General features: G+C 39.2%; 3 protein-coding genes across 5 annotated transcripts; 1 reads left to right on the top strand and 2 right to left on the bottom strand.

Annotated features, from left to right (window-relative positions):
• Positions 1 to 2: 2 nt before the first annotated feature.
• Positions 3 to 7,739, bottom strand: LOC109599368 (ubiquitin carboxyl-terminal hydrolase 20). 3 transcript variants are annotated; one of them, XM_049961328.1, is made up of 9 exons: positions 7,579 to 7,739; positions 7,087 to 7,169; positions 6,581 to 6,700; positions 5,123 to 5,396; positions 4,603 to 4,896; positions 4,339 to 4,534; positions 2,438 to 4,285; positions 2,210 to 2,372; positions 3 to 2,131 (listed from the first exon to the last, which is right to left on the bottom strand). In XM_049961328.1, the coding sequence occupies exons 1-9, from the start codon at positions 7,589 to 7,591 to the stop codon at positions 2,021 to 2,023; spliced, it is 3,102 nt and encodes a 1,033-aa protein (XP_049817285.1). In that variant the 5' UTR covers positions 7,592 to 7,739; the 3' UTR covers positions 3 to 2,020. The 3 variants fall into 3 exon arrangements, with proteins under 3 accessions (XP_049817285.1, XP_019870919.1, XP_049817287.1); XM_020015360.2 differs by having other exon boundaries at positions 4,342 to 4,534; XM_049961330.1 differs by lacking the exons at positions 5,123 to 5,396; positions 6,581 to 6,700; positions 7,087 to 7,169; positions 7,579 to 7,739 and adding an exon at positions 4,959 to 5,056.
• A 51-nt stretch (positions 7,740 to 7,790) lies between these two features.
• LOC109599370 (cilia- and flagella-associated protein 45) lies at positions 7,791 to 10,087 on the top strand. Its single transcript, XM_020015362.2, has 9 exons — positions 7,791 to 7,982; positions 8,075 to 8,273; positions 8,337 to 8,639; positions 8,739 to 8,860; positions 8,923 to 9,172; positions 9,232 to 9,405; positions 9,469 to 9,621; positions 9,693 to 9,925; positions 9,980 to 10,087. The coding sequence occupies exons 1-9, from the start codon at positions 7,918 to 7,920 to the stop codon at positions 10,038 to 10,040; spliced, it is 1,560 nt and encodes a 519-aa protein (XP_019870921.1). The 5' UTR covers positions 7,791 to 7,917; the 3' UTR covers positions 10,041 to 10,087.
• Positions 10,088 to 11,273: 1,186 nt separating this feature from the next.
• Positions 11,274 to 24,513, bottom strand: LOC109599369 (transcriptional repressor p66-beta). Its single transcript, XM_020015361.2, has 9 exons — positions 23,431 to 24,513; positions 18,579 to 18,956; positions 17,400 to 17,742; positions 14,808 to 14,999; positions 14,403 to 14,495; positions 14,130 to 14,340; positions 13,938 to 14,074; positions 12,897 to 13,152; positions 11,274 to 12,839 (listed from the first exon to the last, which is right to left on the bottom strand). The coding sequence occupies exons 1-9, from the start codon at positions 23,475 to 23,477 to the stop codon at positions 12,589 to 12,591; spliced, it is 1,908 nt and encodes a 635-aa protein (XP_019870920.1). The 5' UTR covers positions 23,478 to 24,513; the 3' UTR covers positions 11,274 to 12,588.
• Positions 24,514 to 25,146: the final 633 nt, after the last annotated feature.

Raw genomic sequence — 25,146 nt, 5'->3', positions numbered from 1 at the left:
ACAATGGTACAATTAAATATATTACTATAACACAGTAACAAAAGTCTAATAATATAAAAACATACGCGTATCAATCAATCAGTTTTGGTGGGCAACAAAACATGTATGTTGTAATTTTTGAATTTGCTAAATATTCGTGTAAATGCAAGAAGGTTTTTGTTTTAAAGGAACGGCCCTACACAGATACAGTTGAATAGAAAAACCAAATAAAGGTAAAAATTTGCAGTGCGACTCGGTGAAAGACAAAAATCACATGCACTTAACAGTTTAGAAAAATATCCAGAGACGACAAGTTGTGTGTACTATTATTTTCAACTAAAAACTAACAGCATGTTATAATTAGCGTTGTGGTCAAACGGAATATTCAGGTACCTATGAATCAGTCCCACAACCGCCTCCTTTTTACTACTTTTTGACATACACACATATTCGGAGGAAGTTGTAGTATGGAATCCGAAAGCCTCCTGAGAAAATCCACGATTTTCCCAGGAAGGTTTGGGCTAGACAATGGATGTGGGAAACTTGTCATCTCCATTTTTTACACTTCATACCGATGTACGGATCGAAAAGGGTTTCCTCCGTCTGAATCTTGAGAGAGACATCATGCACGACAGAGACAGTGAAAGTTTCCTCCCCTTCCCTGTTTATCTAATAGTGGGAGACTTTCACTGTTTCTGTCGTGCATGATGTCTCTCTCTCAAGATTGAGAAGGAAGAAACGTTTTTCGATCGGTATGTATATATATATATATATATATATATATATATATGATGGTGGTCTTAAAATTAACGTAACACTTTTGGCATGAAAAAATATATTAGACGTCAGACACGGTCACGGTACGCTCACAATTATTTACAAGTTGCGTACTGTAATTTGGCTTAAAACTTTTTATACATTTATATTTAATTTAATAATACTAAGTTATGTATGTACAAGGAAATGCCTCCACTGTTCCCACCCTATGTTTTCTTTGTTATATTTACAATACATAAAACCCTGCAAAACATTCTGTTACTTCCCAGTGCAACATTTCAAAAATTATTCTTGAACCATATTAAATAATTCTTAGAAATGGACAAGGAAGCAACTATTGTACTATTATTTCATGGAAATCAACAACCGTCACCCAAAACTAAATCATAACGACATATTTGTGCATTTACCACTCAATCATTTGAGGTATAATAAAGAAGAGACAATGGAATCAAAATATGTCGTTACACAATTCAGAGTTTTCTTGCACAAAAGATCAACCCAACTGACTTTGATCCGGTTGCAAAAACCTCAACAGTTGATTGTGCAAAGTGCCAACAGAGTTACAAAGATTTCATTGTTCGTTTCGGACAAATTCTGAGCAGAGAACTTGATTTAACACTACACAGTACAATCGCAGTTTTGCCTTATCACATTTTTTTAAAACTAAATACATCAACAATAATTGTTCTCACCATTTCAATTGCAAATAGTTTTAATGTATTTCATTATAAATCACTTATTACATTTTGTATTTAAATAAAGGCACTTAAATGTAATAATTCGAATACATTTAATGTTTGCAATTTGCGGTACAAAATATAATAATATACAACAGACTTAATCTAAAATCAAATTGGAGCTAAATATTATTTGGTTAAACCCACACTTATTGTTCCTTTTTTACATGGACACATTTATTAAATACAATAGGTACATGTTCAACAAACAAACAAATAAACAATAGGTCAATATTTACAGTGACTGAAATACATACGCACAAGTTCGACTGCTCAGATTACAAATAACATACTGTTGACTAGACTTTATTACACACATCATCGAAATTTTTTTAAAAATTGCTGTTAAACAAAGATCAATTAATTAATAATTACAACCCGTGATGCCAATTAAAAAATGAAAAAACAAAAATTAACAACCTTGCAGCAATCATAATCATATTAATTTACATATAATCGTTGGTTTAGACCAAAGTATTTTTATTGCTTAAGACAGTCAATGTATTATTTACAAGAAAAATGAATTACAAACTGGTTACGTTTCGACGCCGCCTCCTGTGCTTCGAGCTGTTTCGAACGTCTTCGTCGTCGTCGATGTCATCATCGACATTGGGATGGTTCGCACTTGAAATAACCTGTTAAAAATAAATAATTAGTTAAGTTTGTTACACCTTTCATTACGTGTTTATTTTATATATTTTTGTTTTTATAACCTTTTTGTTAATGGGCGATCGTCCATTTTCAATCTTCTCCACTTCAATGAGGTGGTTATCCAACATTTTGTCGATGACCACCTCGCTATCCTCGTCGGAGTCTACAAGGGGTTCACCGTGCGAAAAAACGGACAAGTCGGTCATACTTTGGGAGTTGTCCTTTCTAAAATAAAATAAAAATCGGATGTACTAAGTAGCTGAAACAGTAGTAGTAGTAGTAATACTCACTTTATGGTGGGCGGGTAGTAGGGCGCCACCTGCGAATCGTTCGTCGTGAGATGTCGTCTGGCCGACGAAGTCCATTCGCAGTTCAGACCATTTCCGCCGGCATTCACGTGTGATGGTGGTGGCGCCGGTGTAGGTGTGGGTGTAAACGACACGTTGGCCGTTAGTTGTACTTGTTGCTTGATACGGATTTCGGGTCCGCCACCGTAAATGCCGTGGAAGAAGTTCCACATGTCTTGGGTGATTTCCGATGCCTCCGGATTGCCTTCAGGATGTGCCATGCTGTTGATTTTGCTGTTATCAATCGGACCTGGAGGTTCCAACGTCTTTTTCTGGACGAAGTTGTGCCACTGGGTGTACCACGAGGTGGACAGGTAGTGAGTGTATGGGATGTCGTAGTTGTGCACGTCTCTGGTCAGTTTGACAATGGTTTCCATCTCGAACATGATCTTTTTGCTGACGGACGCGCAGGCGGGGCACACTTTGACGTTGTTCAAGGGTGGACATCCGCCGTATTTGGAGTGCAAGTACTCGTGCAACTCGACGGGTACCGTAATGGCCAGTTGGTTTAAGAAAGACTCCCGTTCGGGGTCGATGGCGCCGTGGTGACAAAGGAAGTCGCTGTTGTCAATCGGTCCCGGTTCGGCACAGTGATTGAACCGGTTGAGCCACTGTCGCGAGACGTAGGTGACGCCGGCCAGTGTGTTATTACGATTTCTCTCTTCATGGATGCGACTAGCCCTGCTCTTCACTGTGTCATCTCCGGCAGTTGTTAATAGTTTACGATAGAACAACACGTAGGCTTCGCAAGTCTGTACTTTGTCCGGAGTTACTTTAGTGACGTACTGATCATCGAACTCGTACCAACAACCTGAGTTTAATGCGTAACAAATGTAATGCCCGCCCCCAGCGGTGCCGTGATGGCATATGACCGAGAAAAGTTCGTAGGTGGACACCTTGGAGGTGCAGTCCGCATGAAGGTACGGTCTCATGTCCAGTCCCCTTAGCGGAAAGCTAACTGCTGACGATATTTTACTGCTGAACATCAGCTCGTGGCGGAATCTCTTCAGGTGGATGCACAGCACCTCCGGCAACTGAAGCACCTTGCTGAACTTGATGCCGTTCCTCAACTTGTTGCACTTCTCGCAACTGTACATGTTGTCCCCCTTCAGCTCGTCCGTGCTGAAGAACGCCGACAGGCAGTCGTGGAGCGTAACTGTCGGGCCGTAGAACCACGACCTCAGCCACGTTAATATCCAGGCTACCCAGCCCCCGTCCTGGACTGGCATCACCGCCTCCGAGCATGTGGGCGGGGCCGAAGCGGAGGAGGACACGTGGCAGCCACCCGGCGCCGCTGTCACCCCACTCGCCGACGACGTGCGGCCATGCAAAACCGCCAGGTGGTCTCTCGACGGGATGGGCAGCGACAGATCTTGGAACGTCTCCACCCGGCTCGACACCCTGTTGCACGTCAGGCACTGGACCGACGACAACAATTTGCCGTCGAAGATGTCCGATATTATTGAACGATATTTCAGCTGTTTCTTGCTGCTGCTGTTGTTGTTGTTGTTGTTGTTGTTGTTGTTGCCGTTGCTGTTGATGTTGCTGTTGATGTTGGTGTTGCCGCTGCTGTTCATCGTAGACGTTTGCCCGCTCTGGCTCGTGCCCGGCTGAGAGTCTATCACGCTGCAACTGTGCACTCGCGCCCTCTGTCGTCGGTTGGGGCTCCCGCACCTGCTGCTCAGTCGCCTCTTGGCGCTGGACGCCGGTCGCTCCATGTCGTCGCTCAGGCTGGACCTTTCGCTTACCCCGGAGTCGCAGGTCTCGTATTCGCCTTCGCTCGAGTCGTAGCTAAAAAATGACAACAGTCAGTAAAACCGGCAACTGCGATTCGTTTAGACCACTACCTCATCGCCGGCTCGTCCATCGCCAGAGAAAACGTGTCCCCTTCGCTGGTGGGGGTGGGAGACGGATCTGGCGCCGCCAACTGCTTCAGTTCTTCGTGGAGCTGATCCATGAAGTTCCGGAGAAATTCTTGGGTGTCGTGTTGCTGATACCCTCTGAACATTGGATGTACGTTCCGCATGCCGTATAAAATTCCTGCACCGCAACAACGTTATATTAGACTAACGTTACTTACGACATCATTAGATTAGATAATTATTTACCAGAAGGGACTACGTATCCTCCCGCCTTCTTCAGCCAGATGTCCTTCATCAACGACTGATAGGTGCGACAAAGCCCGGGCTTCCTCCCTTCGCTCAGCAGGTGGACGGACGACGGACAGTCCAGGAAGAATTTCGTCAGCGGTTCCGTGTTGCTGAGCGCCTGCAGCGCCGCATTCATGTAGCACGTGTTGCCGATGTTCTGCAGCCCGATCAGGCCCGACGGACGTTCTTCGGATCGGAAATATCCCCCCGGCGATTCTTCTTCGTCGCTCGACTCGCTCGCATCTCCCATACCTAAAACGCGACGTACTCTTTGTAGTCCGAATAAGGAACATAAGGAATAACGCAACACTCACATTATTGTCTATCGAAGCTGTTTTTTTATTTTATTTACAATAAGGAATAAATTGAATCAAATAAAATAAATAAATACACACAATAAATCATTCATATCATATCTGAACCGAACTTGACAACAAACTAATTGACTTATGACAAACTCAAATCAAAACTACTTTACCAACATTGAGCCCGACCGTGCCGTAGGCCGGCTGATCGGGTGATTCCGTCCGTAGCGTCGTGTAGCTGCTGGCATGGCCGGAATCGACGGCTCTTACGATGGTGGACGAGGCGGCGTCGTCGTCCGTTTCCAGATCGCTGTCGACCGGGCCGATGATCTGATTGTGGGCGGGCGGCCCGGCGGCTCCGCCCCCCATGAACACCTCCGATTTGCAGTCGTAGCACCATAGCCGCAACGTGGATATGCTCATATGCACCGCGTGGGCAGGCTGGCTCTGAAATTGGATAATGGGTGTGGATGAATTTCGAAAGCTGTCTTAAACTGTCTGTCAATGTTGTGAATGTTGTTGTTGGTAGTTTCCCGAGGGAAATAACAAGGGAGCCACCACCCTACCACAATCCAAAAGAATTCGATTATGTTGTACTTATTGTTATATTACTTTTTTTACTTTCATTATTACAGGACTGGGCCGAACGTCGGAAACAGGCCAAGCAAAATTCGTTGTTTCTGTTTCCAAAGTCTTCAGTTCATTAACTAACTTACTGAAGAGGACGTTATTTTCAATATAATGTTTACAAGTTTACAAAAAACACAAGCTTATTGATACCAACTAGCATCATACTAGATGGGGTGAAAAGTAACCTCCTTGGGAATGAAACAATTTTTTTTTTTTTTTTTTTTTTTTAATTTTTTTTCATTTTATTCAAGGTAGTCCCCTTTCAGATCGATACACCTATTCCGGCGATTTTCCAACTTTTTGATCCCATCAGAAAAGTAATTATCCGGGAAGTCTGCAAAACACTTCTCCACGACCTAAATTTTTGAGATTTGGGAATAGACAATAGTCCGACGGAGCTAAATCTGGCAAATAAGATGGATGGAGAAGCAATTGGAGCCTTAAATCGATCCTCTTGTGTGCCGGCAAAAACAATTTTATTTTACTTCATGTGAGACCGTTTCGCAGCGATTTCGGCCTTCAATCGCTCCAATAATACGTAGTAATACTCGCTGTTGATGGTTCTTCCTTTTTCGAGGTGGTCCACAGTATGGTATGATAATCCCATCGGAGGGGACTTCATCAGCAGTGGAGTTTTGGCCACCATGAAACTCTCCAAACCAATATTTCATAATGTTTATTCAACTTATCTTTGGTTTTCTTCGCCGCTTTGCCTTTCAAAAAATAATGTTTTATGAGAGAACGAAAATCATGGTGCTAAACACGTAACCAAAAATTGGCTGTCAAACCAAAACTAAGGGCTGTATCTTGCTGAAATTTGACACGTCGACCTAAATATGAATGGGCTATAAGGCATCATAACTTTTTTGGCGATAGCAGTGCATTTTGGTGGTCAAGGAGGTTACTTTTTACCCCACCTAGTACATATCATTTTCTGACATCCATTTGAATATAACCAACCATCAGGTTCATGACATTAATAACACTATACTATCACTTACAACATTGTGTAGTGTACTGTGGTCTTTAGCCTCATCTGAACATCCAATCCTCAGACAATTTTTGTACAAACAAATCCACAGGTGAGGTCCTTTATACTCACAATCATTACATTCTTTTTTCTAAAACAAACAAAATCAAATTAGAATAAGATATGTATTTGTTTTATAAATACATAGTAATTTTTTTGAGAACTTAATAAGGTATTAAACAAAAAAATTGTAATAAAAAACACCATGATCAAAAATATTTTGTGATTTATTGAAATTATGATTTATAATGGATATAATAGAATAAAATTAAAATACGTGATTAGTGTAGCAATTAGCAATGTACCTCATGTAAACACATTATACAATATGTTTATATTTACAAACATCTGATTTGTGATATCTGTTTGCTACATAGACAAGGATGAAGGATTGCCAAAATCTCCTTGAGATTGTTATTGGAGGTTCATAATTCTGTCTGTCAGTCAGTCAGTCCCATTTTATTATGTAGTACTTACCTCAATGGAATTTATTATATTTGCTAATGGAATGTCTGAGGCAGTTCCCAAATGAATACAGGGAGATCGGTTAACCATTTTCCCTGAAAAAATACACAAGTGATCAAAGATCAAATTCGAATTGAATTCATTTCCTTTGCAGGCAAGGCAACAACAATGTCATGAATACATGCAAACATTATATAATGAATGTTAAATTATTAATTAATTCACCACGAAAACAAGTCCAACTTTGATGAAGAAAGTGATGCAAACGCCAGTTTTTATGTGGTGTATGGGAAGTTTCACGGTTAATTAGGAAAACACTAGTTACTTGTATAATAATGTTAATAATTGCAAATCATTGAAAGTTAGGTTAAGATAACACAACAAACATAGATGGACAAACATTTACATTGTTTGTGCGAACTATTCTTAGTTTAACAGGCGAGTTGTAACGATAATTGTTGCAATTACCAGCGATAATATTCGAAATTAATTCCCGAAACTCACCTCTCATACTCATTCGTCTTATACGACTTAAAAAACTCGATTGCAATACTGATATCGCCGCCGATTAAACTGCGTTTGAACGTCTTTATCTCTAACAATCTCCATCAATCACATTATTTTTATTTGATTAGTAACTTATATTGGAAACTGACGTTTCACGTTTTTTCTGTCATTTATTGTTATTGTAAAATGTCAGACCGTAGTGGCCCAGGTGGCACCATCTGTCAACAGTTTGCCGGTTAAATCACTTTGAATATTGGCGCTAAACGTCACATTACTGCTGCTGTTTGGTCGATGGAATCTGGTCTCGTTGTTTAGTTTTCGTTATTTTTTCGCACAATGGCGACTCCCGGCAAGTTTTCCAGGGGTAAGAAAACCTCAGTTGCGATCCCCCCCGATCACAGGTAATTTATTTCCCTTTTTAATATCACCTTCGAAGTTGTCAATGTCCACAATGCAGATTTTGAACACAATTCAATATTATTTTTGTGCCCAGCATCAAATTATGCCCGCACCGACTGAATCACAAGCCCATCCACCAGAAAATCCGCAACGTGCGCAACGGCAAAGAGCTGGTGGAGATCCACGAGCAGAAGATGAACAGAGTGTTGGTGGTGCCGTCCAGGAAGCCGGCCACCGACATCACCGGAATATGGCCCAGTTCGGAGTTCACTCGTCTTAAAAAGCAGGCCCACGTACGTTAACGTTAACTAGTAAGTTGTCTTAAATCACATGGTACAATCGAGTGATGGTTCCAGGTCATCACTGCGGAGGATCGGATCGCCATGCACGAAGAGGCGTTACGAACCAAGGCCGCCATGGAGGCGGAGAGCGCCGCCAGAAAGGAGAAGCTGGCCTCCTCCTTTGTCAAGTTAGATTCTCTAGCCAGAGGAAGCAAGTTGGACGAGGCGGAGGCGGAGGCGAAAGCCAAAAACGAAGGTCTCGTTCGAAGATCTTACGAACTGATGATTGAAGAAGACGAACGCGTTAGAGACGCCAACAGGCTCATATTGGCCAGAAAGTGTCACTTCATCAGGAACGCCCAAATTGCCGAAAAAGAGGTGACAACTATATATTGTTCCTTATTAACGTCACATTATTCATTTTGTTGACCAAACATTTATTACAAATCCAATGACGAGCTAATTATTATGTTTCAGCTTATCAAAAAAGAGTTGCAAGAGGAGGACAGACGTCTCGACATGATGATGGAACAGTACCGTCAAATACAGCAAGAAGCGGAAGTTCAAAAATCCAAAGAGGAAGAGCTACGTAAACAAAAGTATTCCCTGAGTTTATTTTTTCTTAAACAACTTAGACAAATCCGCAATTTAATTATTAAAGGGTTCTAGAAGAAGTGCGTCTCCAGTTGAAGGAGATCGAGGTGAACAAGCTGGTGGAAGCAGAAAAGAGGGAGGAAGAATGCAAAATCATGAACAAATTAATTGCGTCGTTACACAAACAAGAGGAAGAGGAGGAACAAAATAGAAGGGAAAAACAAATTAAGATGCGCGACGCCTACACCAAATCGTTCAACGAGAACTTACACCACAAGAGGGTGCAAGAAGAGGAGTTGAGAATCTCAGACATGAGAGTGAGTCATTGGTGGGACAACATGGAATTGTTCATTGTATGTTCATTTGTTATTTGTAGATTGCCGAGTTCTTGAGGAAGAAAAATGAAAGGGAAGAAGCTTTAGAACGAGAAAAGCAGGAGCAGCGTCTGGCCAGGGAAAAGGAACAAGCCAGGATGGGAGCGGAGCAGAAGAAAGAAGCTGATAAACAAGCAAATCTGGACGCATTGAACGCCCTAAAGACCATCGAGGATGTACGTTATCTCATAAAACACATCAGATCAGATCAGATGACTGATGATTTGATTTTGTTGTAGAAAGAAAGGGAGTGGCGTGAAAAGGAGCTGGCAGATGCGTTAAGGCACAGACAACAAATCATCGACTTGAGGAAAGCCAGAGAAAAGCAAATCGACGACATTAGAAAATTACAAGCCATGTCCATAGCCAAAGAAGAAGAACATTTCAAAAAGGCAAGCACAGTTTCCTTTCCATTATCATATGAATTATGTAATTAATTGTTTTATTTGATTAACTTGTTCAGAATCGTGAGCTACAGAAAAAGCAGTTGGAAAAGGAGCAAAACGACATGGTGAAGAGAAAGGAGGAGACCCAGAGGTTCCATCACGAGTTACTAATGCAAATAAATGAGAAGGAGAAGGCGAAGATAAAGGCGTTCGAGGATAAATTTGAGGAGGGCAAAGCCATGCGACTGGAGAACGAAGGCCGTGATAGACAAATAGAAGAATATATTCGTTACAAAGTTCAGAAATTAAAGTGGGTAAAGGATGGCAGCACCACAACAATGTATATTCACGTATTTTGTTTTAGGGAGTGCAATTTACCGGCTGCTTATATTCAAGACATACAAAATCAACTACGATTAAATTAACTTGAATTATTTTTACGACATTTATATAATACATTTCTACAATCATTCATGATTTCTATTAATTTTTGGGCTACATTTTAAGAAAGAACAACTACACAACGTTGAGAAAATCTTTTTATTTTACATGCTGAAATTTATAATGCATATACATAGTTAAGTCTATGATGAAATTGTGCTTTGAAAAATGTTTATTTTATCAAGAAGACGACAATATAAAAATTTAAACTAACTGTAGAATAATTTACACGTATTAATTACATATCAATCATTGAGCTTCATTAACAGAATGTGCAAATCGAAAACTTAGTATATATAGCACCCATTGAAACTAATTAAAATACATAACAGAGGAAAAATATTCAGACAACGTTTCCGGTCAGTTTTTATCAAAGTGGGAACATTCTGGTTGATTGAAAAATATCGTCTAAAAATATAAAAACATGTATTCATTCGGAAAATTAATATTCACCACTTTAGTAAAAGCAGACACAAAATTGTGTTGATCTTTTTGTGATTGAGATATGCAAAAGTATCTTTTAAGCTTATGTTACCCTTTAGTAGTGTTACTAGTTACATTAGCAGCGGTAGCATGAAGAAGGAGATTTTGAAAGCAATGTCCAGTCATGAGTACAGATTTTTTGCATATCTCCGACAAAATTTTTCTGTAAAACGGTACATACGACGTGTAATCAACAAATAATAACCTTATACAATGTTAACATCAAGATTTAATGAGCATATTATGCATTATTAACCTATGGTACAATTGTAAAAACGTTTATATACAAGTTTAAATTATCGTAAACGTAAATTGAACGACGTGATACTGATGGGGTTGTGAACGACATCAGGGCGACCATACAGTATCAGGACGTCGTCGTACAAAATCACACATTGCTTGGGAATACCTTAAGGTTTAAGTCACACTCACACACATAATTTAGAAACCCCCCTTTTATCGAGTACCCATCGATACTTGTCCAACTCCGTTTTATTATTAACTTGTTAACTTGACCGTCTCCAATCTACGTACTTATTGTTAGATTTACGGGGTTATAGAGATAACATGAATGCGTCGGGCTTGGGCATATTCAGAAGCAAAAACTAAACGTGTTTAGTGGAAGATGATTAGAAACGTCCTATCTATCTACAGTACAGAGTACCACCTTACCTGGGAAGAACGTGCTTTCTTTGTCCATCAGGCAATGCGAGGAAGCAAAAATAAAAATAAAATAAATTAAAGAAAATATATTTAAAACAGTTTTTTATACACTTGTACATAAAATAATTGTAACAAAAAAAAATTGTTGAAACTCCCAAAATAAAAGTGAACATAAAACACTACAAATAATATTTGCATGACCATTTGTACTTACTTAAGCCAAATGAACGATTTAGCGCCACATAAAACTAATCTACACCTAAAAAAAATTATACACACCATTCAAAAAACCAGTCGTATAAGAAGAGGAACTTATTCAGTTGTGTTTGATGATTAAATAATGTTTGTGTGTGTGTGTTTAATTAAGGAATTTGTTAAAAAGTCATCCGGAGGACACGTTTGCGGGTTAAACGATTTGAATATTTTTAAAACTAACGTAAATATGTATGTACAATTTACCTAATAAAATTAAGACAAAAGTTACAAAATAAATAAAAGTAAACACAGTATTTATTTAGTTGAAAGACAGTTAAAGCTATGAATAACTTATACTACTACAAACAATACACAATTATGCCACAGGTTTAACCCACATTACTAGAAATGTATCCCACAGAAATAATGAATTTTTTGAACTATTCAATATTTGTGCGCCTCTACGAGACTAAGTAATATAAATATATTACCGGACTTGTTTTCATTTATAGTGTTTACTAACGATAATTAAAATAGCTTTAGTTAATTTTGATTTAACCCGGGAAGAGAATGCGTACATTCGAAAATTATTATTGTCACAATTGACACGTTATTACCTTTTGCTTCTGGAATACACTATATCTAGAGCCTTTTCAGATAGCAGCTGACTAGTCACATTCTATCCAAAGGGTAGTGGTAGTGGTAGTGGTAGTTGTTTCATACAGCCCTAACCAATATTTACATAACCATGTCCTAAATATATTATTAATTGATTCCATGTCTTTGGAAAAGCCACAGTTTCACTTGAAATTTAATTGATTAATAATGTGTATCACGAGCCTCTTCCAAGTCTGATCCGGTCTGATCAAATATTCGTCAGTGACGAGAGGAAATAAATGTCGTTCGTGGCTAAACAAGTGAAAAAGTGATTTAATAGGAAACTTTCCTAAAAAGAAAAAAAATGTCATAGCACACTATGAAGGAGGAAGGATGCCTTTCCAAAGACTGGGTTCATGACCACGAGTACCGATCATCTGAAAAGGCGAACCGAACGTAGAAAAAACTTAAAAGCTATCACTGTCGGAGCGTCCGATGGGACGGGCGGTGAACGACTCCGCCCACCGACCGCGTCAACTGAAACGTCGCGATCACAGATCAGTCGCGACAGCCGCCCCGCGACGGCCCTGCCCCTCATGTTTTCCAGTTGTGACGTTGACCGGCAGTGGGCGGGATCATGTCCAGCAGGTACTGGCGGTGGATGTCGGCGGCGGCCCGCTGCATGTCCACCAGGTTCGGGTTGGCGGCGGACGAGGATTTGTTGCCGGTGCTGCCGGCTGCGGCGGCCTGCGCCTGCGCCATCGCCGCGAACTGGTACGGATAGAAGAGCGGCGAGAACTGGAGCATATGGGCGGCGGCCGAGGGTGGTGCGCCCGCCGAGATACCTACAACACACAAATCAACGGTGTAGACTACGATTAACGTGATCTTTAGTGACTTACTTCTTAGGAGCTGTTGGTGTAACGCCTGCATGGCCGCCGCGCTCTGGGAGAACTTGTCGGCGGCGGCGGCGCTGCCGGAATGCGAGCCACGCGATGACGGTGGGGGTGTTTGTTGGGCGGGCGGCGGCGCCGGTGGTGTGGCCGCGTGCCGAGGCACCGGCGTGGGCGTTGCCGATTTCGGTACCGCCGACGTGGATGGCGGCAGTTCCGGTGTGACCGGGGACGGTGCCGGGCTGCCCGATGTGAAGACTCCGTTCTGAAGCGACTTGTTAATTTAGATATTGATCTCGTTTTCACATACAAAATTATAATTTAATTCACTTGTTAGGGTAGTTTCTTCGTTTTCCTCGACATACATTTATATATACTGTGGTGAACATTTCTGTGGGTCTGGTGTAGAGTTTTTGTACACTCTACAATCTGTCTTCCAATGTCCAATACTTGTACTTATATTTTTATTTTATTTTCTAGGCTTTGTTACACAGATTAAACTACATGTTACACTGACTGATACTGGTTTGACCATTTTTCTTAATCAGATATTTCCACGTGTGTCTGTATTTTCTTTCTGTACATACACATAAAAACAATTAGAAAAAATAAGAATATAAAGATATAAACTTGTTAAAGTATCTGCAATAAATTCGTCACGATTTTATGTAAAAATGTCAACAAAAAATATTAGAGTTTGTGTTCAAATTTTTTATGAAACTTTTGTAGAGAAAGGCTATGGAACGATAAGAATTGACTCCAGAAAAGTATCGGGCTCATAATTTCAGGAAATGTTGGTACTCATAAGATGCTTTGATGCTGCCCAGTTTCAAATCTTTATCTGTTGCCGTTTCTGAATAAATCAAAAAATACTGAAAATCAGTAAAAATTGTTATTCTTAGCAGATTTTAACATTTCAAAAATTAAACCAGAAAAAGAAATCGATTTTTGAGCCAAAAAGCAACATTTCCTGAAATTATGAGTTCGATTCGGTATTCTTATCGTCCCATACATAACAACAGTTAACAAAATATACATGAAAGAACTTACTTGAGCAAGTCTCTGTTCAATTTCCTGTTCCTGTTGCAGAGCCTTCACAAATGCAGTCTTCAGCCTGTTGGTGTGTTCAGCTTTGAGCGCCTTCTTCACGTTGTTGGTGACGCACTGCTCGCAAATCACCTTGTTAACTGCAAAAGACGAACGGTAAGATTGAGAGGAGCCGACGGTAACTAGTCAACTCACTTTTCCCTTTGCCTTTGCTCTCCCACTTCCAGACGGGCGTGAAGTCGAGGCCGCACTGGCTGCAGGAGAAGGGCGCTGGCGGCGGCGGGAAGCGGGTCTCCTTCGTCAGGAAATCGACCACGTGCTCCAGTCCCACCAAGTAGATGAACTCGGTGTTGCTCGGGTTCGGAATGAAATGCATCTCTGGCGGCGGCGGCTTCGGCGGTGGAATCTGGGCAAATTAACCTTCGTCTTAGTAAAATGATTCGTAGTACAAACGTGTTAAAAATTCACCTGAAGCAGCGTCTTCTCCAGCTGTTTCCTAAGAGCCAGCTTGGCGGCGGCCTGTCTCTGGGCCGGTGTCTGGTTATCCTCCCGGGGCCGGTCCTGCAAAACACGCACCCTTTAACTAGTACCCCGCATTAACGAATCGAATTGGGAAACTTCAGTAAGTATGTATGTAAGTATGTCCACCAACGAAATCTATTTAGGTGTTCAATTACCTGGTCCGACAAGGGTGTAGGTTGCATGCTCACGCTCATTCCTAACCCTTTCGTATCTAATCCGCTAACAGTCTGCGTTAAAGCAACAACAATAAAATAAGTTAAACGCCGACAACGTATCGGTACAGACTTGTCGAATGATCGAGATCGACGAGATAAAGACATTGTAAGGTGGGTTTAATTCGTTGAGTTTTACCTTGACGCTTTGTGGGGGCGCCGGCGTGATGGTGACCGACGGCGACAGGTCTTTGATGCCCGCCGGGAAGCCGGAACGGCCGCCCAGGGTACCCCGTTGAGGCGGCTGGGGCACCGACAAGCTCGTACCTCGTGCGCCCATCTGCGGACCTCCCAACGATGACTGGTGCAATCCTCGCGAGTTGGGCGGCTGCTGTTGGAGCAAACATGCACATTAAGATACGAATTCACCACCTCCATGGCAAAACAAAACCAATACCCAACAATAATCATGCCATAATCATGTTCCGTTTAAGAACCATCCATCCATCCATCCATCCATCCATCCATCCATCCATCATTTTCCTTGTTGCATTATTCAAAAATTAATTAAAAACTAATGAAGTTCGATCGACAAAACGGGTGAAAGTACATTCACCGTTACATAACGTGCACATAGTTTATTAATGTGTTCGGATAATGAGCATAAATTCTAATTGAAAAACTGCTGATACGTTGTTGTTGTTGCAGGGAAAGTTACCGTTAACCAGACCGCGTGATTAAAGGGAAAAATTCTGATGTTACCCATCGTTTCTTTCATCTGCAACTGCATAAGCACATTTAAATAACGAAATCTATGTTTTTATTTTTCTTGATCACATTAATGGTCATTTATTACAGCAGCTTTTTCAAATGTTAAATATTTTACTTAATGTGTTATATTCAAGTAATATTAGATTACTCTATGTTGAAAAGTAATACTTTATTCTACAAAATATATTTCATATCTATTTTTTCCCAGCTGATCTAGACATAAATACAAATTTTTAATTAAATATTTTTTTTTGTTTTACAATTTCAGCACGTCCCAATATATTTATTATGTTACATATGTTATATTACATTTATTACTCCAAACTTCTTGAATTGCTATGAATTAAAATTAAATCTTTTAACTAATTCGTCACAATTTAGGATTATTATCATGTTGAAACATTACTTAATGGCATATCGTTTCTTCAATATGTGCAGGAAGTGTAATAGTAATATTAAAACATTACATATACTAGGAACTTAATTCAAACGGTACAGCTCATATTTTTAATAAAGGCCATGGGACGGCTCCGGGAAGGTATAGGGCTCATAATTTCAGGAAATGTTGGTAACAAATAAGATATTTCGATGCTGCAACTTTCAGATCTTTATCTGTTGCCGTTTCTGAATAAATCAAAAAATACTGAAAATCAGTAAAATTCTGAATTATTCTGAGTACCTTGTGAATTGATTGATCAAAATACCGGATGTGTTTTGGGGCATGATGGTGGCTTCTAGGAATAAAAATAAGTTATTTTATTAAAAATTTTATAATTTTTAAATTAAATAAGGCAAAATCACAAATGAATTCATGAAATTTTTGTCTTTTAAGTGAATTTATTCTTAAATTACATTTGAATGTATTAATTATATTAACTAAAAAATCGATTTTTTGCTCGAAAATCGTTTTCTTTTAACGATTTAACTCCTGAATTGATAAAATACAGAACATTAAAGTTAAAGGAAAGTATAAATTCTGTGAAACGTAGTTGAATTATATAAACAATAGTATTTTATATTGATTTAATATTATAGTTAGAAATAAAGTTTATAGTAATGATTAGAATTCATTATATGAAAAACAATTATTTTTATATGAGTGTTCCTAGTTTATTCTGTTGTTTCCACTAGTACAGTAATCACAAAACTTCTGTATTTTATCATTTTAAGAGTTAAACCATAAAAAGATTTTTTTATTTCAATGTTAAAAAAATTTCACATCTTTAGTCAATATAAATTAATATATACATACAATTATAATTTCAGAATAAATCCACTTAAAATATAGAAATTTTATCAATATTTTAAAATTACATAGAAATTTTACTTTTTTAAAAATTTCTATGTACAACGATTTATGCAATTAAAAGAAAAGAAAGTAATCAATCACAGTTGTGAATAAATGTTGATAAGTGATAAAGTAAGGTTAAATGTCACATTAATATATTTTTTTTATTCTTGATGAAGAATTCTTTAGTATTTTTGTAGATTCGAGTTAATAACCAGTTGATTAAGGGTAAGGATGATCAAGAATATGTATCAGTGGTGTCAGCCTACCACGACATTACACTGGCTACATTAAATAATACTAATTTTAGTACTTTCAAAGTTCAATTCACTGAGTAATCGAATGTTAATCGAATCTCTTGTAATGGCACATTTAATTGACCATTTCAATGCAATTACATTGGATATATGCAGTTTGTTTTCTATTATAAATTAACATGTCGATTTATCGTTTCCTTTGTTTAATAATATAAAGCATGTAGGTAATTTACATCTATTTTCGTTCACACACAACAAACACACACACACAATTAAATTCTTCTCCAAATAAAAAATAACATCAAAATTAGCCAAGATAATTGGAAGAATTCCAAGACAAATAAAAAATGAACCTGGCCCCTATTAATAGATTCATTGTGGTTGTCAATCAGATCACATCAAGCCCCACAAATTTGATGATGGTTCATAAACATCAGTGAAGAAGTGAACAAACAAAAAAACGATACAAACTCACCCCTCTGAGAAGGGTTGGTACGCTACCCTGGGCGGGCTTGTGTGCCGCGGCGGGCGTCTGCTGTCCGGCCAGCGCGGCCAGCCCCGAGGCGACGTGGTGACGCGAGTGGGCCGCCTGCGGCGCCTGTTGCTGCTTCGAACCGGGCGGCGGCACCTTCACGGTGGTCGGCGTGATGCTCAGGCCGCTCGGCAGACCGGTGGGCGGCAGCGCCGACTGCGGTATGCTCGGCGGCAGCACGGCCACGTTCTCCTTCAGCTGCTGCGACTGCTTCAGCTTCTTCAGCAGCACCAGCTTCATCTCCTCGACGCGCAGCTCCTCGCGCAGCCTACGCAGCCCGCGTTCTCTGTTAACGAAACAAAACATTACAACAAACAAATATTTACATTTAGACAGTAGAAATGGCGAAAGTAAATAAAAAATTAGTATTAAGCAAATATTTGTAATAATTGGCTGATGCTAATTAAATATAGGTTTGCTTATGCCAGTTGATTTATAAATAAGCATGAAACAATGACAGACACGATACATTTTTTATTTAATAACAATTTTAACAGGCGGACATAAAACAAGCGGTGATGACCAAATTGTTTACCGAAGTGTGTGTTTAACAGTTTAAACAGTTGATAAGGAACTTGGTTATCGTTAATCCGGAAACTTGATATCCAATCATTTTTCTTTAACACTGATAAAATTGTGAACGTATTACACAAGCCCCAACCGGTAATTACCGATTATTATTATTATTATTATTATTTGTGGTTTTAGTCATTCACTACACTTATTTCATATTGTTTTAATAACAGTGGTAAAATTGCTGTCGCATCTGAACAAATTAATTAATGTAAACCTGTTGTTTGTGACGGTGACGTCAATACAGATTTAAACGTTATTAGAAATTGTGATAAGGTTCACATTCTTACGACCATTATTAATTCAATTATTATCTGATTTGGCTTAATAATTGGGTTACATCATTGCCATTAATTTAATTTTAATAAATAAACCATTCAACAACAGAAATTGAAGTAACATGAAAAAAGTACAAGAATAAATAACAAGGAGGTCTTTGCCACATGAATAATTAATAAAGACCTCTTCGGAAGAAGCGGAAAAAGCAGAAGAAAGTTGAGAAGAAGATAGACAAGAAAGAGGAGTTAGTTAGTGAGTGAGTGGGTGTACCTCTGTTTGAGCTCTTCGGGCGTGAGCTCCTTGATGGGCACGAGCGGCGGCATCTCGCCCTCGCTCGAGTCGCTGCTGTAGTCTAGATTGCCGTTGGTGCGCGGCTTGTCCAGCGACCCGTTGATCAGCACGTCGGGCGATTCGACGTAGCTGCGCGGCTCGGTGCGCGGCCTCAGCACGCGCCGCGAGTAACCCATGGCCGGCAGGGATGTGGCGACGGTCGGCGAGGGCGGCGGCGGCGGCTGCAGCTGTTGCTGCTGTTGCTGCTGCTGAGACTGAGGCGGCGGAGGTGGGGGCGGCGCGACTGTCGGCGGCGTGGCGGCCCTCGCCGACGTGCCGCTCGCCTGGCTGCTGGAAGGTGACGACGCTCTGTTGCAACTGAAATCAAATCGACAAATCTACTTAGAACTTAAACTTACTTAATCATGTGTAAGTAATATGTCACCACTACGGGTGTGGTCTATTAATAATTTTTTCTACAACTCAGACAAGAGCCAAAATAAGTGCATGTCGTTAATACGCATGGAAAATAGGCTTATTTCATCGTCGGTCACGGGAACTACAATGCAATTTCTGGGGAAGGACACGAAAGTACCATACATAAGAATATGGGACGAAAAGAGTACCGAATCGGGCTCATAATTTAAGAAAATGTTGCTACTCATAAGACACTTTGATGCTGCAACTTTCAGATCTTTCACTGTTGCCGTTTCGAATAAATCAAAAAATACTGAAAATCATTAATTATTGTTATTCTCAGCACTTTGTGAATCGATTGATCTAAATACCGGATGTTTTGGGGCATGATGGTAGCTTCTAGCAAAAAAAAAAAAAAAAAAATAAGAGCTACATCTGTTCATAAGAATCTTAAAAAAACGAGGTTGTTTTCTTAATTTTAAATTTTAACCGTGTTACGATAACGATTCTTTAAAACGGTACGTCACATTGAAAAAAATTAAAAATCGATTTCTTTTTATGATGTAACTGTTGAAATAATAAAATACAAAAGTAATTATGGGACTACTGTAGTAGTGAAAACAACAGAATAAAATAGGGACACTCATATAAAAATAATTGTTTTTCATATAACGAACTTTAATCATTATTAACTTTATTTCTAACTACAATGATTAAATCAGTATAAAATTTATATTTTATATAATTCAACTACGTTTTAGAGAATTTAAACTTTAATCTTCTGTATTTTAATCATTTCAAGAGTCAAATCATAAAAAGAAATCGATTTTTATTATTTTTTTTTTTTCAATTTGACGTACCATTTTAAAAAATTCTCGAAGCTCATAATTTCATCGAAAATTGAATGAAGAATTAAAAAAAAAAAATTGTTTCATATTTTTATCGTTATTGTAACATAGTTAAAAATCAAAATGAAGAAAATAACCCCGTTTTTTTAAGGTTCTTATGAACAGCTATAGCTCTAATTTTCCTGGAAGTTACCATCATGCCCCAAAACATATCCGGTATTTAGATCAATCGATTCACGAGCTGCTGAGAATAAGAATTTTTACTGGTTTTCAGTATTTTTTGATTTATTCAAAAACGGTAACAAATAAAGATCTGAAACTTGCAGCATCCAAGTATCTTATGAGTACCATCATTTCCTGAAATTATGAGCCCGATAACTTTCTGGGGCCGATTGTATTTTATCATTTCGAAAGTTAAATCATATAAATAAATCGATTTTTGAGCAAAATAATCGATTTTTTATTTTTTTCAAAGTAACGTACCATTTTAAAAAATTCCTGAAACTCAAAATTTCATCGAAAATTACATGAGGAATTCAAAAAAAAAAAAAAATAGTTTCATATTAAAATTAAGAAAATAATAACCTCGTTTTTTTTAAGGTTCTTATGAACTTGATGGTTACCATCATGCCCCAAAACATATCCGTATTTAGATCAAGCTCGATTCACAAGGTGCTGAGAATAACAATTTTTACTGATCTTCAGTGTTTTTTGATTTATTCAGAAACGGCAACAGATAAAGATCTGAAAGTTGCAGCATCAAAGTACCTTATGAGTAGCAACATGTCCTGAAATTATGAGCCCGATTCGGTATTCTTATCGTCCCATGGCCTTTATATTCCAGATAATAATAATGCCAAAACGTTCTTTGTGCTATTAAATAACTAATAACTGATTAATGATTAATGGTCATGATTTACCACACTCAGTTACTATTTTTATGTACACTTTTGTCATATTCTTAAGCTCAAATTATTTGTTATTGCTTCTCGTAACTCAATAATCAAGTGTATTCTTTGTATTCGTCCAAACAAAAAATAGCAAGCACAAGCAAGCTTTGGAGAACGTGGGGTGGTTTTGAGGGATCTGAGTGGCCAAATTCCTTTACCACTACAACCATTATCCTAGCAGTACAGGCAAGAGCATTTTCATTGTGGTCAAATCGTTCATTAAAAAAGATCAGTCCAATTATCTCATTAGTGTTATTATTAAAATTGACATAGAGGGTGCACTAAAAATTAAAAAATTAATAACAATCACTGAGGAAAGTAGTTTTAATAATTCTAGTAAAGTCCTGATTAAAAGCATAGGGATAGGAGGATGGCCCTTTTTTTGGAATTCATTTTTTCTATGGAATCGGTCGACAAGCAAATGAACAAGGTCATGCGCCAGACAGGCAGAGTCCACGTGATTTTATTAGTCCTCTCCTCTTTCTCGAATAGAGCGTCGGAGCATCAGAGCGTTGGGAGGACCCAAAACCAGGATATATCACTGACCTACGTTTGGTTCCCAAGCTGTTAAACAGCAACATTTTCATTTTAAACAACACAATAGGTGTTGTTAATTTTAAAATAAAAATATGTACATATAATATCGTCAAGTGAAAAATACAAACAAATAAGGTGAAGGCAGTAGACAAACAAATTTTACGAGATTGAGACATGACTTTTCTTCTGCTGTTAACTACATTGATCGATTATTATTCTGTGTCATCATTAAAACAACAATACTTACATTTAACCAGTAATATTGCGGAATTAAACTAAGCCATCAAAAAGTTATATTCTAATAGTTCCCAATTATGTATATGACTCTGTAAGAATACACTGGGTGTCCCATCTTGAACTGGGCAAATGTAGCAAGTATTGAATTTACACAATGAGATTGCATCAAGGTGATAAAGTTACGAGTTACGAATTACGACAACGTTGTTGCCAATTTTCGTGTCGGTTATCATAATAACGAACATGAAAGACGACGCTCAGTCAGGTCTCTGTGTCTATTAAACGACCAAACAAACGAACGATTTACCTACTGACTACTTACAGTAGGTACGTTCAACTAGAAATATCCTCGTAGTTATTTCTTAATAACCCCCCCGCGTATAATTGTAGATAAAACGAACAAATCGATAGGTAGTTAATTGGCCACACGACACACAATTCTTTTAGAATAATTTCGAATCACGTGCATTTTATTTAAAATATTTATCGGTGGAAGGTAATGACGTGTCGGCGCAGATAAGGATGTATTTTTAAGCAATTTGCAATATCGATCGGGGGCTTTTGTAACCCGGCTGGGGCCACCTTATCGCAGGAAACAACAATAACGAGGAGGAACCGAGGCATCGAAGCAACGAACCAACGAACCAACGAACCATCGAGGATTCACATTCGTATTCGTATTCGTATTCGCACTGGCGTTCTACAGATGTATTTATATAGATTAATATCTGTATTTATTTGGCTGACGGTACGTCATCATCCAACTTCCACTTGCACTTGCATTTTAATTGATAAAATGACCCTAATTATGTTTTTATTTTTAATTGGGAGTGTGTGTGTCCGATGTTTCAAATTTCATTCTTAATTGGAGACACACTCTCTTTATTATTTTTCATAAATAATAATTTATCGTTCATTCAATATTGATCCTAATGTATAAGGCCCGAATATTATACAAAAACGTTACTCACCGTGCATTCTTCTTAGCACGAACCGCACGTTTCTTAATATTCTTCTTCATTGATCAATGAATGATCAACCACTATATGAAATACCGTTTCAAATCAACAATGACAGCTTTTAGAGAAGTTTTTGAACGTCAAAATCCTCTTAGTAATTTAGTGACTACCAACACTTGTTTCTTTTGTTTTTGTTCTTTAATATAATTGACAAATAATCAATTATTAATATGTAATAAATAGACTAGTAAAATTGTTTTATTATAACATTTTTAATATGATAAATTTAAGTAATAGTTGAGTTTTGTCTATTTATAATACAAACATAAGATTATTTTTAGGGAAATCATGTTATCATTGTATAAAAACAAAAGGCCTCCTTGACACAACTGTGTTTCAATATTTTCCGCTTCTATTTATTAAATGTTTACCACTTATAAACATTTACAGGGGACATAAAATAAGAGAAAAAATGTGGAAAACATTTAGACAGTTCAATTACCTTGAAAATTAATTATCAAATAACGAAATTTGATAAAATAAACTAATTTGAATAGTGCCATAAAAACAGGGCAAATGTAAATTGTGTCTGGATTAAGCACCTGTTTTATTCAACTATTCAGTTGTTGGTTACAACAACAACAACAAGAACAACAACAACAATAACAGCAGAGTAGGCACCTAAATTAAGTCATTCTACCTATTTAGGTAGATAAGTTACATTAAAATGTATGATTCTAACCTTAAAAAAAATGGTGAAACTCTATAATTAGGATGACAGTGTAACGTCAGAAATAAATCTCGTAACAAGAATTAGAATGAAAACGAGTCCAGTTATCAGTGGGGAGTGTTTCGAATGCACAGACTAAACGCAAACACAGAAAATCAGTCGTTTCGTTCTTACCTAACACTCAGATCCACAACAGAATCATCAATTTCCATTTTTTCCATGGGAGCCCGGCGTATCAATCACCTGCATGAACCAGCGCAGATCCCGCGTGCATTCATCAGCATCAAATAAATAATCTCGTTCGCTTATGTGAGTGGAGAGTGGATTGGGGGAGGGAGGAGGTGGAGCAGGGAGGCAGGGAGGCAGGGAGCCAGGGAGCAGGGAGCGGGCAGCGGTGGAGCGGGCACCAAACAAAAATCCAATCCAATTCGGATGATAATCGCGTGAAAATGGGAAACGGAACGGTTACGGCGACGGTGACGGTGACGCCGAACAATGGAATTATGTAAATAACGTCTCCCGCACTGTGCCCGCCGACAAATCAGCGGCTAAAGGGAACCGGGAACCGCGTGCCCGACACGACACAGCCACTGACACGGGACACGGGACACGGGACACGAACGACGAGCGGCGGCGTCTCCTGCTCCAAATGAACAACGAGAACGAGAACGAGAACGAGAACGAGAACGAGAACGTGAACGAGAAGGTGAACGACGACGATGTAAACGGTCCGCTGGGCCTTTTTCCTCTTCGTGCGGTCCAGCGGGTGAAAATCGCGGCCGGCGGTCAGCACGCGCGTGATCTGCATGAAAAGCCGATTGAAACGACACCAAACATGATACGGCCGCGAGCTGGCCGACGCCGACGAACGCACCTTGGGTCAATTAGTGCACCGAAAATTCTAATCTAAACCTCGCGTTGACAAATCGATTATCTTCCTGTATGTACACTGTACACCGTACACTTTTCTGACTTAAAAACTCACACTAGCCGGGCACGCACTGGACACTGGCGATCCCAATCGACATCTTCCCATCCGCAACGCACCTCCGGACGTTTGCCGTACGCCGAAAAACAGTTTGAAAAACACAAAACACGGAAAATACGAGCCGGGGACACCACTTCACTCCGGGCCAAAATTAACAGACGACTGATTCAATTCAATATGGCGTGGCCTTGTGTTGTGTCTACGCTGACGTGCATCAAGCACCGACGTCAACACGTCACTTTCACTCTCCCGCCCCGTCGCGACACGCCAACCACGTACGTCCTAGCTCGCACCGCTCTCCTTTTATTCATACGCCGTGCGACGTTATCCAAAGCGTGTCGCACGTTCTCCGTCTCACTCGGACAAACGCGTAAACCGTGTTCGGTGCGACGCAACTCCTGTTACACGGACTTGTTCGCACAATAACTACGAACCAATCGGGCGAGCTCGCCGTCCATCTGCCGTCGTCTCGCTCGCACCCGCGCGACGCCTGAAGCCAGATGCCGGTTACGTTTGTCCCATCCCGATTATTAATCGTTCGTGTACCTATCGCTTTTCTGGGTTTTGTTTCGGGTCCTCGTTCGCCACTCGTTTGACACAAAATGGTGATGCAACCCGACGAAACTTTCGTCCTGTAAACGAACCGACGCGCTTTACTATTTTCTGCGTTTCCGCCACAAAACGTGTGTGCTAATTATTTTGATGCGGATGTACCTGCTCTTCCCGAAGATGTGCAGGGCCGTATTAATTACCTTTATGCAATTTAACCAATTAACCAATTATGTTTCAACATTTATTATTAAACTTATATTTAAGTTATTAATTTTAATTAATTGTGAATCCACTACGCAAACCACCTTAAGACTATACACACTACAATTACAACTATTTGTAATCTGGGT

Source organism: Aethina tumida, chromosome 1 (assembly GCF_024364675.1).
Source record: "Aethina tumida isolate Nest 87 chromosome 1, icAetTumi1.1, whole genome shotgun sequence".
Taxonomy (NCBI): Eukaryota; Metazoa; Arthropoda; class Insecta; order Coleoptera; family Nitidulidae; genus Aethina; species Aethina tumida.
The sequence above is the reverse complement of the archived record's forward strand: the minus strand, read 5'-3'. Positions and strand labels throughout refer to the sequence as shown.